The 15,316-nt window shown below is 38.2% G+C and overlaps 1 protein-coding gene across 4 annotated transcripts in view; it reads right to left on the bottom strand.

Annotated features, from left to right (window-relative positions):
- The window catches only part of DMC1 (DNA meiotic recombinase 1), a 53,518-nt gene that overhangs the window by 27,002 nt on the left and 11,200 nt on the right, over window positions 1–15,316 (bottom strand). For all 4 annotated transcript variants that reach the window (XR_001177974.2, XM_045083861.1, XM_045083860.1 and 1 more), the window contains exons 5-12: window positions 15,189–15,271; window positions 11,772–11,824; window positions 9,729–9,770; window positions 8,353–8,425; window positions 3,827–3,918; window positions 3,341–3,414; window positions 3,103–3,217; window positions 2,683–2,743 (exon numbers count right to left, since the gene is read on the bottom strand). Coding sequence is in view for 3 of the 4 variants with exons in the window: in XM_045083861.1 (XP_044939796.1) it covers window positions 2,683–2,743; window positions 3,103–3,217; window positions 3,341–3,414; window positions 3,827–3,918; window positions 8,353–8,425; window positions 9,729–9,770; window positions 11,772–11,824; window positions 15,189–15,271 (593 nt within the window). In the remaining variant the exon portion in view is untranslated. The remainder of the gene's footprint in view (window positions 1–2,682; window positions 2,744–3,102; window positions 3,218–3,340; window positions 3,415–3,826; window positions 3,919–8,352; window positions 8,426–9,728; window positions 9,771–11,771; window positions 11,825–15,188; window positions 15,272–15,316) is intronic.

Raw genomic sequence — 15,316 nt, 5'->3', positions numbered from 1 at the left:
TGCAGGAGTGAATTCCCAGAATCTTGATACATGGATTTTCAATAAGTATTTACTGCATGAATAAATGGTTGATCTCCCCCTCCTCAGTCTTTTTAACTTGCTTAATACCATTCATGTAGTTAATATTTTTCACATTGGACTCTCCTGTGATTAAATACTTATAAAAAGGGTATTGAAAAGTGAGAAATACAAATTGCAGAAGATGCAACAATACTCTTAGGGTGAGTTTAGAAAATGCCTGAAGGGGGCACCTGGGTGGCTCAGTGGGTTAAGCCTCTGCCTTTGGCTCAGATCACAATCTCAGGGTCCTGGGATTGAGTCCTGTATCAGGCTTTATGCCAGCTGCTCTGCCTACTTGCGATCTCTTTCTCTGTGTGTCAAATAAATAAATAAAAATCTTCAAAAAAGAAAAAAAGAAAATGCCTGAAGGGGAGTGCCTGGCTGGTTTGATCAGGGGAGCCTGTGACTTTGGATCTCAGGGTTGTTGGTTTGAGGCCCACACTGGGTATAGAAGTTACTTAAAAATAAAGTCTTTTTAAAAAATTAAAAAATAGGGGTGCCTGGCTGGCTCTGTAAGTGGAGTATGCACCTTTTGATCTCAGGGTTGTGAGTTTGAGCCCCACTTTGGTTGTAGCGATTACTTAAAAATAAAATCTAAGAAAGAAAGAAAGAATAAAACAGAGAATGCCTAAAGAGAGATACATTCGTTTCAGTACAATTTACATAATTTACATTGGATTGAATATCTTCAAATACATATGTCATTGACCCGTTTAACTGCTACTAACCGATGTATTGCCTTGGTTTTAAATATTGCGCTCATCAGAGTAATAACTGATTTAATCAAGAACCTTCCATGGATGCTAAAACCAATTGGTAAGAGCTAACTGCAAGACATGATATTCACACACATCTCAGATTACTCTAACACAAATCACTTATTCATTATAAAAGCAAAAAGGTCTTTTACAATGGAGAAATTTTGTGAACACCATTGTAATCCCATGACCAAACTTCACATCACTAATAATGGGACAAACCACCATCGTGTGCTTCTTGATATGATGTAGGGAGAAGGCCATAATATTGCTTATGTAATCCTCCTGCCAAAAGTATTTAACATTTTAAATAATGAGGAAAAATACCCTCCAAATTGAGGGACGTTCTGAGAAACAGTTGACCTGTGCTCTTCAAAACTCAGTGTCGGGGCGCCTGGGTGGTTCAGTGGGTTAAAGCCTCTGCCTTCGGCTCAGGTCATGATCCCAGAGTCCTGGGATCGAGCCCCACATCAGGCTCTCTGCTCAGTGGAGCGAGCTCCTGCTTCCACCTCTCTCTCTACCTGCCTCTCTGCCTACTTGTGATCTCTGTCTGTCAAATAAATAAATTAATTAAAAAAAAAAAAACCACACACACCTGTCAGTGTCATAAAAGCTTAACAAATGCTGAAGAGCCGTCCTGATGAAAGGAGACTCAAGAGACAAGACAACTAACTCCAGGCCGTGTGTGATACTAAATTAGTCTTGAATCAAAAACAAAATTTTAAAACCCCGGCAACTATAATGGACATTTTTGAGACAATTGGAGGTGCTGGAATATAAATGTATGTTAGAAAACACGAGTGTGCCATTGTTAAATTTCCTCATGGTGATAGTTACCCTGTGGTTATGCAGGAGAATCTTCTTGTTCTTGCAAGAAATATGCTGAATTATTAAGAGGAGAAGGGTCCTAATGTCTGTAAGTAATTCTCAACAGTTCAGGTGGAAAACCTCTTAAATGGTTCACCAAAAAATACACACATGTATATTGAGTATGTGTGTGTGTATACAGAGAGAGTTTACACATATGCACACACACAGGGACACACAAAACATCAGAGGAAAAAAATGTAGCAAATGTTTACAACAGAAGAACTTAGCTGAATGATATATGTGTATTCATTGTACTAGTCTTGTAACTTTTCTCTGGTTAAACAATTTTTTAAATAAAAACTTGCTGGAAAGATTGACATCACGAATTCAGGGCTATTTTGATTGCTTATTCAGATACATAATGTTCAAAATGTTTGATCGTGGCAACTAATCATTATTTGAATTTTCTGTTTTCATCATCTTACTTTATTTAGCTCTCCTTGCCTTTCTGTTCACGGCCATCTGTCAAGCAAAGCCATCAAAAAGTATATGATGTGCACGAACACCTCAACAGATTCTGAACATGCCTAAGTGGGAACTGAAATTCTGTTTCTTCTAACAGGAGACTTCTCTTCATTGGACCTCTTATAAATGTATCCTTGTACATCCTGCAGAGAGCCTCCTTTTTTTTTTTGTTTTTAGGCTGATGGCTTATCAGTACAATAAAAGCCATTCATGTAAATGGGATATAATTTTTTATCTTTTCCTTATTGTCCTCTAATATCCTTTTAGCCCTAGACAAAAGAGGAGTCCAAAATATCTCTGAAAATGGTTAAAACTATTGCTTTATTCTATAGAGAACTAGAGAAAAATAGATTCTGGATAACAAGTGATATTTGCAATTATGAAGTAATATTCACCGTGCAATAGAGTAATTTGTGATATATTTGTGCCCACATTGGGACTGATCATTTTGGAATTACTTTCTGTTCTTCATTCTAACCCTTTTGATATTAACCTTTGGGAAATACAAAAGCAGAATATTGGGACTTACGTCATAGTTGCTCCTGGATCAGCAGTCATTTGATTGGTCACGAACACAGCCACGTTATATTCTGCATCAAGAAATAAAATTAAGAAACTAATGATGGCAATATAAAAAGTTCACTGCTTAGACTTCAGAATTTAGGAATACTGTGCTATGAATTGATTTTATAAACAATATCACATTCCAATTTTTCATTGGTAACATAGATTAACTTCCTTAAAATTATTATTGTTATTACTATTTAGGTACTTACTATATTAGAATCAGTATTTTGATTTTTAAAAAAAAAAGGAGTTGCGTTCCCATGAAGGTAAATTTATTTTTAAATGTGTATTGCCTCCTGACATTATTCTGAGCTTCTCTGTGAAGCCTACTCAACAGTCACAGATGCTATTCTGATAGCACCACTTATTTTAAAAAATCTACCTTCTGAGATTTTTTGGAGTCGTGACAACATCTGGGCCAATTTTTGCTGCCGTTCAGCCAACTCCCCACGACCGCTGAAATCTACTCGAAAAAGTGCCATTATTGAATCAATGATCTGCACAGGATTAATGTAAAAATAAATATGGAAATGGAAAGAAATTAATTTGGATTGGAATCAATAGAAGAAAAATAATACGCTAAATAGCTCTGCGAGGGAGCAGTATAGAAAAGCTTGTACCAATAGCTTGAAGATGCCGGCTTCTTCATGGAACTTTGCTGCTACATAATCAAGTAGCTCCATCTGATGTTCACCTGGTGGGAAATGCAGTGAGAAAATGTTATAACAGCTAGAAGAAGCAGAGGCTAAAATCATTTATGGTCCTGGAGGCAAGCAAAAGAGAGTCCTGAAAGGATTTTCTTCATTATTCATGGCTTTATTAAATATGATTTCACATTCTGCCTTAGCATGCATGCCAAAGGCTACATTATCCAAAAAGAATGTTACTCTCCATTTCAAAGACAAGAACAAGAAGTCATTTTAGGGCATTTTAATACCTCAGGGCAAGCCAGATGATAAAATGTGTGGACTGACTAAATAAATTTGGAGGAAAGCAAAATGCAAAGAGAACAGAACAGCATCAAAATGTTGTAAGGATCAACTTAATAGCAAATCAGTGCTGCCAACCTTGAAACAGCCCAAGCCTCAGTTACATGGAGCTCTTACTAGTATATGCACGGGCATAAAGGACGTTGTCCAGTACTGCGTCATGGTCTACATTGAAGCGATCAGCAATGTCCCGGAGGCGATCTGGACGGCTGGAGCATGCCAAGATTAAGGATCCAATAAATCAATTCAAAAAAAGTTTAGAAAAACTACAAAAAATAATATCTTAAGTAAGTAAACTAACAGAGAGGCAAACATCATACCTGGAAAGGGATTCTGAAAGATGCTAATAACCACTTAAAATCTACATCAGATTTTTCTTTTTCATAAGTGCCCAAATTAATAAATAACTCAGTGTATAACAATGATAGAAATGATGAGCACTGAAGGATTTAAATACAGAATACTCTGATCTTTACAATAGCTTTGGAACCTACTTGTTATGGCCTATATTACATTTTACAAATGAGGACACTGACAAACAGAGATTAGGCAAATGACTCAGGATTATGCAGCAAATCAGTTACAAGGAAAAAACCAGACACTAAGATTTGTGACTCTCTTTTGATTTCAGTATAAAAATAGATCTATTCTAGGAAGATAATATCACTGAATTATAATTCAAGTCACTTCAAAGTGAATTAATTCACTCTCTTTAAATTCCTCGCTTGTTGAATATGAAGTAATTTAACATACTGTTAACCATGAGTTGCCAACAAATGATAAATTTGACTACATGAACCAAAGAATCAGTAAGTAATTTCAAGGATCATGGGGTGCCTGGCTCAGTCGTTTCGAGGTTGTGAGTTCGAGCCCTACTTTGGGTGTAGAGATTACTTAAAAAAAAAAAAAAAGAATTTCAAGGACCAGAAGGAAATTAGCAACCTATGGTTTTTTGTCTGTTTAGGGTTTAAAATCTCCCTTCTTCTAAAAGACTTGTGTTAGCTTTATGAAATTAGTAAAATTCATAGGGAGGCAAATTCAGTGTACCTGCAAACGTTTTTTGGAAGATGCTAATAATCACTTAAAGCTATCTAAACAATAGGGGCGCCTGGGTGGCTCAGTGGTTTCAAGCCTCTGCCTTTGGCTCAGGTCATGATCCCAGGGTCCTGGGATCGAGCCTTGCATCCGCATCGGGCTCTCTGCTTAGCGGGGAGCCTGGAGCCTGCTTCCTCCTCTCTCTCTGCCTGCCTCTCTGCCTACTTGTGATCTCTGTCAAATAAATAAATAAAATCTTAAAAAAAAAAAAGCTATCTAAACAATAAAGAAGTAATCCACATTTTTTTAGGTCTTCGGTGATCCAAATATGTCTATAGTATTCTCTGAATTGATGTGAGCTAAAATAAAATCCATGTCTGTGTTCTCATTTCACTTTGTTTACAGTGTTTGTATAGTACTGATCACACTACAACTGTAAAATGAGGACAATTTGCGATTTTATTTGTGATGTTTACAACTAGCTTCGTGTATGTAGAATTAGATTGTCTTTCCAATTCCGCAGCCATCTATATCCTAATGCACTACGTGTGTTCTTTTCTTCAGAGCTTCAGCGACAACCACTAAAATCTTCCACTGCTCCTGAGTTTACCCAGGAGATATTTTTGGTGGACAGGTCAAAGCCAGCAGAGAATTAGAAGACACAGTAAAAATGCTTTTCAGCACATCACTTTTTACAGAATCTGGTTACCATGTGACTGAAAGTGTAAAAGTTGGGCTTATGCTGAAGGGAAGTTCAAATCAATTTTTAAGTATTTGTTAGCCGATTACTATAGGGAATTGATTATTATTTTAACCAATTACCAGTGCATTGCGGTATCCTATACGGAGTTGTAAAACCCATCCGTATTACAAGTAAATGTAAAACATAAATAAGAAGGCAAAATATAAACATTTAAAAAGGAAAATATCAGGAGAGAGTAGTGTATACGTAAGAGCAACTAAAGGAGGGGCACCGGGGTGGTGGTGCAGTGGGTGCAGTGGCCAGCTTTTGGTTTTGGCTCAGGTGATGATGTCATGATCCTGGGATAAAGCCCCACAATAGGCTCTGTGTTCAGTGTGGAGTCTGCTTGAGGTTTTTTTCTTCCTCTTCTTCTGCCCTTCCCCCTGCTCATTCTCTCGCTCTCTTTCTAAATAAATAAATAAAATCCTTAAAGAAAAAAGAAAAGAAAAGAAAGAAACTAAAGGAATGAGAACATTCCATTGGGGCTCTTGAATGTCCTTGTTCCCCTAAGCTGTCCTCCCTACTCCTTCTTGCAGAAGACTTGGCTCCTAAATGTTCCTCTCTATCATTCCTGATAAAATCCAGATTGCCCAGGGGTGCCTGGGTGGCTCAGTTGGTAAAGCCTCTGCCTTCAGCTCAGGTCATGACCCAGGATCCTGGGATCGATCCCATCAGGCTCCCCAGAGAGCCTACTTCCCCTCTCTCTCTCTGCCTGCCTCTCTACCTACTTGTGATCTCTGTCTGTCAAATAAATAAATAAATGAAATCTTTTTTTTATTTGACAGACAGACACAGCGAGAGAGGGAACACAAGCAAGGAGACAGGGAGGAGCAACCTCCCCACTGAGCAAGGATCCTGATGTGGGGCTGGATCCTGGGACTCTGGGATCATGCCCTGAGCCAAAGGCAGACGCTTAGCAATTGAGCTACCCAGGCGTCCCTAGATAGTAAATTCTATAACAGATTAAGAAGGACGAGGTTATTTACGTTGGGTAATTAGAGAAGATTAGAAAAGGTAGGCCTTCAAAGGAGAGCCTTAAAGGATTTGTGTGATTTAGGAAGACTGAGGTAGAGACAGACGGATCAAATATCCAAGGAGGATAGAAATATACCATGAAATTCCTCTATGACTAATCAGATTCACATTTAAGAGTGAGAGCAAAATAAAGGCATTTTCAGACATGCTAGGGCTCAAAGCTTACCATCCAGATTACTTTTCTGAAAGAATGACTTGAATAGGTATGCAGAGAAAACAAAGATACGGGGAAGAAAATTAATGAATACCTTTATAGTTAAGACTAACTGTTCCTCTCTATCATTCTTGATAAAATCCGGATTGCCCAGGGATGCCTGAGCAATGTACAAAGTTTGCTGATGTACAAAGTTTTCATGTTTTAGAGACAATTTTAGAGAACAGATTGGATCCCTTTGCCTCTACTAGTGGTAATAGTCAGTAGTGAGCTTGGAGAGCTAGGTTGGGGCTTCATTGTGAATGGCCTTACAAACTTGTGTGCAAGTCTTTTCTATTGTTAAAAACAATTTCCTCTGAACCTGATACCTCAAACTGCTGTATTTCTTCTTCTATTTATTGGTTAATAGCACACTGGCTCCATTCTTTACTGTTCATTTGCAACAAGCTTCCACCATCTTCTGGAACTGCAAATGCTCTCTTGGATTCCTAATTTCAAATCTCAGTGATCTTTCTCAGTTTGTGCCTTTTCTCTCTCTCTTGCTGACTACCCTTTTCTTCTTTAAACTTTCCTTTTGCTTAGCTTCTACGACAGATTTCCTTCTACTTCCTCTGTCTCTATGGCATCCTCTTTTTGAGTCCCTCTTCCTAAACTTAGGCACACAGGGAAGTGATAGTCTCAGGTCTCCTCTTATCTAAGTTCTCCCGCCCTTTCGTTTATTCCATCTATATATCTCTGGCTCTACCCCTTCTCAGACAGAGTCCAACATTTCCAACTGCCATGTGGATGTCCTCCTGTTTCTCATACTTTACACACTGAAATGAAACACACCTTTTGTCTGAATAATGACCCTTCCAATTCTGTCTTTAGCATCATTTCTCTCCCAATAGCTAGATAATACACCTGATAATTTCTCAAACTTCTCTTTGATTTGCCTACCAAATACAGTCATCAAGTCCTATCAATTTTCCCAATATTTCTTGTCCCTTTTTCCTTTTTAAGATCCTTATTTGATCTCCATACCCAACATGGGGCTCGAACCTACAACCTTGAAGTCGAGAATCACATACTCCCCTGACTGACCCAGCCAGGCACCCCTTGTCTTGTTCTTTTTATACAGGCTTCCAGCCTAGGTCAAGCTCTCATTACTTGCCTAGAATATTGCAAAAATATCAATTTATACCCATCATCTGGTTTTAAAGCCCTTCATATCTAAGACCCAAATCATCTTTCCAGCCTTAATTCTGAAACATCTTACATTTCAATTAAACTACAATTCTTCCTGTGACCCAACCACATTCTGCCTTTTCCCATCCTGTACTTTTGTTCTCTTCTTTCTTTTCCCTTTATTTTGAACCATGACTTTGAGTCAACAATCTTCCTCCACCTATTAAGTACCATCTTTGGAGAAGTAAGAGGACTAAAAACAAATAAAATATAAGTCCCTCTCATGTATTCATTTTGTGAATTTTACACCAAATACATCTAGAGAAGTGAGACATTTTTAAAATAAAAAGTGACTTGAAAACTCTACCAACAACTGATTTCCCTGTGGCTCTTCTCATTATTGCTGGTTTAGGGGATGATTATATGAATGATATACTTCAAACTTTCTTTTATAGTAACACTACTACATCACACTACTCTGCAAGCAACTTATTTAAATAAAAAGGTTACAAAGTATTTTCTGTATCAATGAAGATAATCTTTCCTCCTGAATAGCCACCTGCTCCTGGAAGTTGAGCTGTCACTAGGAAGCAATTAAAAAAAATGCAATAATATTAATAGAATTGAATAAACTTTGCACAAGCAAATATATAAATTAACAGGATTTATGTTGGTTGCAACCCTTTTGTCAATCTGGCAAAAAATCATGATCCTTTAATTTCTAAACAGCATGTTATATTTTTATATTACTAACCAGTGGTAAAACTATAAGTATTCTATCAGCATGATAATTTAACAAAGAATGTCCATATCTCTCACAATCTTTAGTTCTCCTAAAGAATAGAATTTAAATATTACTTTTTTGTTATAAGAAATAATCACAAATATAATTTATGCTATATAACCCATTTGAGTCACCTTTCAATTAATGCATGTCAAAATTTAAAATGCATTTTCTTTATAGGTATTAGTAATTGACACGAAGGAATTTCTTTATATTAGAATCATGGATTATTTCATTTATTTTTCAAGACAACCCTAACTTTGGCACTATCATTATACCTATTTTACTGACAGGGAAAATTCAAAAGGTGAAGAATTTGCCCAAGGTCACACAGTTATTAATGGTAGAGCCAAGACTGGGGCCAGGTGCTTTGATTCCAGAATCTACTTCTTTTCTTTCTTTCTTTCTTTTTTTTTTTTAAAGATTTTATTTATTTATTGACAGAGAGAGAAATCACAAGTAGGCAGAGCAGGCGGCAGAGAGAGAGGGGGAAGCAGGCTCCCCGCTGAACAGAGAGCCCAATGCGGGGCTCCATCCCAGCACCTGAGCAGAAGGCAAAGGCTTAACCCACTGAGCCCCCCAGGTGCCTCCAGAATCTACTTCTTAACTGCTTGGCCATGCTCCTTCTGCTTAGGTCAAAGAAATGCGGAGTAACATCTTTGTACAAAAGGAGGTATTTTTGTTTATTCTGTTTTAGAAAATTTTATTTTTAAGTCTTTCCTAAGGCCAAATTTACTTCATGGAAAGTTAGAGATTCTAGACCTCAACTGATTTTGGGACATTCTTGTTGATAGAATATAGAAAAGATGGATTGGGAAAAATGGAGACAGTGAGGGCCTCTACCCACCACCAGCACTACACTCATATACCCTTTCACTTCCTCCTGGTTTCCATTCAGGTGTTCAGAGCGCAGAGTGCAGCACATACAACATAACCTCAAGCGTCAAACATTCAAAGACTGGCTTTGGTATTTGTGTAACCATAGGCAGGTTAGTTTCCTTGCAAATTCCAGATTACCTGAGATTATATAAAGTACTAGGCACAAAGTACATTAGTGACTACTATGATTATTATCGTTATTGTGGTTGTTATGTATCCTTACCACAGAGGGTATGAGAGAGCTGGGTTTTTCCAGTACGAAATTCTGTGAAATATAGAAAAAAGCAAAACCACATAGTTAATTTCTAGATATTTTCATAAAGAACAAAATACAGTCTCAGAGTATGATTTTCTTTCCAACTGTCAAATCTTACACCTAAAGTACCACTGTGTCATGGATGAAGCCAGCAATACAAGGTGTTTGTTCATAGAACTGTCCTTTAGAAAAAATTTATTTAAACCAAGTTTTCCTTAGTCATTGTGAGGTAATGGAAAAGAGGACATGGAAGCTCCACCCCTCTTCCCTCATACCTTCTCCTACTCATCTTTTCCCTCTAAATGTTCATCTGTAGCCTTTATCACGTTTAATAAAATGGTAAACATGAGTGAGTGTTTCCCTGAGTTCAGTCAGCTGCTTTAAGAAACTAATCAAACCCAAGGAAGGGGACACTGGAACTTTGGACCTACAGCCGGTTTGTCAGAAGCACATTTTTAATCTGGGCTTGTGACTGGCCTCTGAAGGGGGGGAGGGATTCTTATGGGACTGAGTCCATACTTAGCCTGTGGAATCTGGCACTGTCTCTGGGTAGGTAGTGGCAGAATTGACTTGAATTCTTGGATACCCTGCAGGTGTCCAAGAATTGCTTGTTGTTGTCCGGGGAAACGTCCATATATTTGGTGACCAGAAGTGTCAGAAGTGAAGTGTTTGTGTGAATAGTGAAAGAGACTTACAGGGAAAAAAAAATACACAGTAGGAAAGAACTGGGTTTTCCCTATATAGGGGAATAAACCCGAGTTTTTTTCATTTTAGTCATATAAATGAAAGTTTAAGACCCTACCACAAGGAAGGAAAGCCTGGGGTTGTCCCACTGTACTGAGATCCTCAAAGGAAGGCTGAAGTAGTCTCAGACTGGTGGCATGCCCTACCTTCCAACAGAAGCAAATTCTCTCTGGAGAAAAACTTCCCCACTCACCAGTTTAGGTTCAGTGAGCTCCCGTAGATCAAAATCAGGCAATAAGCTCAGAAATATCAATAAATACACAAGAGAGCAAGCCATTCAACCCTGACAGTTGACAGGAATAATAAAAAGCAGATTTATTTCTCTTTGTCAACAGAAATATCAACAGCAACCACAAAAAACAGACTAGTTCCCCAAGGATTGCAGATACTGGAGTTGCAAGGCGCAGCATATACAATACCTGTGTATGAATTGTTATGAAGAAAAATAAAGGGGCCCCTGGGTGGCTCAGTTAGTTGAGTGGCTGCTTTTGGCCCAGGTCATGATCTCAGGATCGTGGGATGAAGCCCTGCATTGGGTTGGGTTCCCTGCTCAACAGGGAGCCTACTTCTCCCTCTCCCTCTGCTACTCCCCCTACTGTGCTATCTCACTCTGTTTGTAAAATAAATAAATAAATAAATAAAATCTTTAAAAAATTTTAAGATTTTATTTTTAGGAGAAGAAAAATAGGAGAATATAGAATCAGGGAAGAAAAAAAATCTACTATGTCCATGGAACATGCATATGCTAGAAATAAGATTGGTCTCATTACCCAGCTACTTTCTGAAGGAATGAGGAAAAAAATTATTTTTTCTTTTATGGAAGTCAGAGATTTAAAAAATGACAAAAGGGATGCCTGGGTGGCTCAGTTGGTTAAGCAGCTGCCTTCGGCTCAGGTCATGATCCCAGCGTCCTGGGATCGAGTCCCACATCGGGCTCCTTGCTCAGCAGGGAGCCTGCTTCTCCCTCTGCCTCTGCCTGCCATACTGTCTGCCTGTGCTCCCTCTCTCCCCCTCTCTCTCTCTGTGACAAATAAATAAAATCTTAAAAAAAAAAATAAATAAAAAAATAAAAAATGACAAAAGCCAATAGGACCTCTCTGTTAATGATGGAAGGTCTTTTAAGCTCAGGATGATCCTGTATTATAATTGAGATTTCAACATAAGTTTCAAAGTAGATATTCAACGTACTATTGGTTGTTTTAAAATTATATATGTATGTGTGTATATAATTTCTTTCATATAACAAAACAGTAAGGTTCTACTTACCTCCAAAAGCTTCTGTGATTGCCATGCTTTCAATTCCACCTCCTAGCAACTTACTGGAAATAAAAAGTAAGCATTAGTAAAAGGAACAGAAACAGAGAGATCAAGAAAGGAGAAAGTGTGCCATTAATGTCGTATCTGTCTGTCTCTCTCTCTCTATCCACCATGGGCAGGAATTCTTGGCTGAACAATGACATGCTAACTCTTTAGAACACAGATTCTGCTGTATATGGGCAGTGGATCAACAAAAGGTCAAAAAAAATCTTTCGTTGTTCTTGTTCTAGCTTCTAGGTACCAATAGGAAATAGGCTACATAGGCTCATTCTTTAGAACTGAAGCTTGAGCAAATGGTTTTAGTTATTAACTGGGTTGTTCACATTGTGCTTGGGACTATGTTTCCAAAAGTCAACTGAATACACATTCAGTGGGAGAACAGATAAGAAACAGTAATAAGTAATAAGCAAAATATGTCATAAGTCAGAGGTTATTAAATTTATGAATAAAAATTAGATCCAGAAAGGAGATAAAAAGTGCAGAGGATGAAGGCAGGGAGTTTATTTATTTTTTTTTTTAAAGATTTTATTTATTTGACAGACAGAGATCACAAGTAAGCAGAGAGGCAGAGAGAGAAGAAGGGAAGCAGACTCCCCACTGAGCAGACAGCGTAATGTGGACCTTGATCCCAGGACCCTGGGATCATGACCTGAGCCAAAGGCAGAGGCTTTAATGCACTGAGCCACCCAGGCGCCCCAAGGCAGGGAGTTTAAATAGTTAAATAAAGTGACCAGAAAAGACCTCACTGAGTAGATATTTTAGCCAAGATCTAAAAGAGATAACAGCAAGCCAGGTAGATATAGGAGGAAAAAGTGTTCCAAGCAGAAGAAATGGTAAGGGCAAAAGCCCCGACGCAGGAGTGTATCTGGCATGTTCTAGAAATAGCAAAGAAGTCAGTGTGGTGCATAGCAAACTGAAAAAAGGATAAAAGATGAGATTAGATTTGAGAGGATTTTGGCTTTTGCTCTAAAATGAGGAGTCATTAGAGTAGTTTTGGGCAGAGAAATGTCATGATCTGACCTAACTGGTGTTTGTTTGTTTGTTTGTTTGTTTGAAGAGAGTTGGGGGAGGGGCAGAGGGAGAGCATCCCAAGCAGACTCCCCGCTGAGCACAGAGGCTGAGAACACGGAGCTCAATCCCATGACCCTGAGATCATGATCTGGGCCAAAAACAAGAGTTGGAGGCTCAACCAAATGAGCCCCTGACCTAAGTTTTAAAGGGATCATTCTGTCTCCTGTGTGAAGACTAAATACTAGGGGCAAGGTCTGAAAAAGAGAGAGGTTAGAAGTTATACTACTCCAGAGGTGAAGTTAATAGGTAATTTAAACTAGTGATTGAATTCTTATTTCCTCTTTTTTTTCTATACACACACACACAGGAAAAAGATATAAACATTATAATGGAAGGTTTCAAACATAAACTAACATGGACAAAACACTATAATAATGAGCCATCAAAGGGCACCTGGGTGGCTCAGTGGGCTAAGCCTCTGCCTTTGGCTCAGGTCATGATCTCAGGGTCCTGGGATCGAGCCCCCACATCGAGCTCTCTGCTCAGCAAGGAGCCTGCTTTCCTCTCTCTCTGCCTGACTCTCTGCATACTTTGTGATCTCTGCCTGTCAAATGAATAAATAAAATCTTAAAAAAAAAATAATGAGGGGTACCTAGGTGGCGCAGTGGATTAAAGCCTCTGCCTTCAGCTCAGGTCATGATCCCAGGGTCCTGGCATCGAGCCCCACATCAGGCTCTCTGCTCAGCAGGGAGCCTGCTTCCTCCTCTCTCTCTGCCTGCCTCTCTGCTTACTTGTAATCTCTCTCTGTCAAATAAGTAAATAAAATCTTAAAAAAAAATAACGAGCCATCATGTACCTCTCACTTAGCTTCAACAGTTATTAACTATGAACTCATGGTCAATCTCTTTTCATATAAACCTCCAACTACATCCTTCCCTTTTCCTGTTATTTTAAGCAGATACAGGACAACATATCATTCATCCTAAATATTTCAGTAGGTATCTCTAAAAGACATATGTTCTTATTTTAAACATAATCGTATCATCATTATTACCTAAACAAGTAGTAATTCCTTAATAGCAACTATACAGTAGGTGTTCAATTTTCCAACTATCTCGTATTTAGCTTATTTTTTAATACTGTGCTTGAATCAGGATCCAAATGAAAACTACATATTGGGGATTAGGTAATATGTCTTTTATTTTTATTTATTTTTTTAAAGATTTTATTTATTTTATTTGACAGAGAGAGAGAGATCACAAGTAGGCAGAGAGGCAGGCAGAGACAGAGGGGGAAGCAGGCTCCCTGCTGAGCAGAGGGCCTGATGTGGGGCTCGATCCCAGGACACTGAGATCATGGCCTGAGCCGAAGGCAGCGGCTTAATCCACTGAGCCACCCAGGCGCCCCAGGTAATATGTCTTTTAAATCTCTTTTAATCTCCAGGTCTTCTCCTTGACTGCATATGTTTTTTGATTCTTTGTAATTTATTTGTTGAAGAAACTGGGTGGTTTGTTTTAGAAGGTAGAGCACACTCTTAATGAGTAAGAGTTATGGTGTGAGATGAAAAAAAAAAAAAGTGCCAAGGATGACACCAAGGTTTTAGTTCTGAGGATTAGAAAAGAGGCAAATCTGAGAGGAGGGAGGCTTTGGGAGGTGCAGATCTGGGACAGATAACAGAAGTTTGGATTTGGACCTGTGAAGTCTGAACTGCCTGGGAGACATCCAACTGGAAGCAATATTTGACTATGAAATCCTTTTTTCTTGGAATACCTTATGAGGACAGGGTTTTGAAGAATACTTTGTAGAAATACTGCTTTTGTTCAAATTGCTCTTGGCCACTCGTCTAACCTATGAACTAGTAATTCTGCCTAGGAAGGTAAGGGGATAAAAACACAACTTAGTCAACTTGCATTAGGAAGATGATAACTATGTCTTAGGAATCTTGAGGCAGTAAATAAAAAGGGAAGTTAAAGCAGTTGATGCTAAAGAGAAAAAAAACTCACTGGATTATTTCTTCTAAAATATTCAATATAAACAACTGATTTTTAAGTGAAACCAAAAGTGAAATGGAATCTCCTTTATCAACAAGGAGAAAAGAAAATGAAAAGTTAAACTGATTCTCAAGACGGTTTTTTAAAATACAGGCTGACTCAGAAACTACTTATATTTTGGGTCTGGATTTCTTGTAACAAATTTAATCTTGCTTCTACAAATTGTCTGGAATTTGTTTGCTTCAGTAGACTTTTGGAAGAAAAAAAACTACAGAAAAAGAAACTATCTCTAACAAACTCAAGAAAAGAGATACAACAATCCAAAGATTGTGTCTAGTGGTCATAAAAAATATGAGGTACACACTCAAATTCCTGGCTCCCAGTGGTGATATGGAAAACCATCTTTCTCTTCTCACTGTACTCAAAGGCAGTCAAGAATCCTGGCTCCTACAAAAAGACAAAAGGAAAGGTTCAAAGGGGTATAAGATGATA

The sequence above is a fragment of the Mustela putorius genome, unplaced genomic scaffold (genome assembly GCF_011764305.1).
Source record: "Mustela putorius furo isolate JIRA1106 unplaced genomic scaffold, ASM1176430v1.1 tig00000738_pilon_pilon_pilon, whole genome shotgun sequence".
Taxonomy (NCBI): Eukaryota; Metazoa; Chordata; class Mammalia; order Carnivora; family Mustelidae; genus Mustela; species Mustela putorius.
Note: the sequence above shows the minus strand (reverse complement) of the source record. Positions and strands in the feature narration are given on the sequence as shown.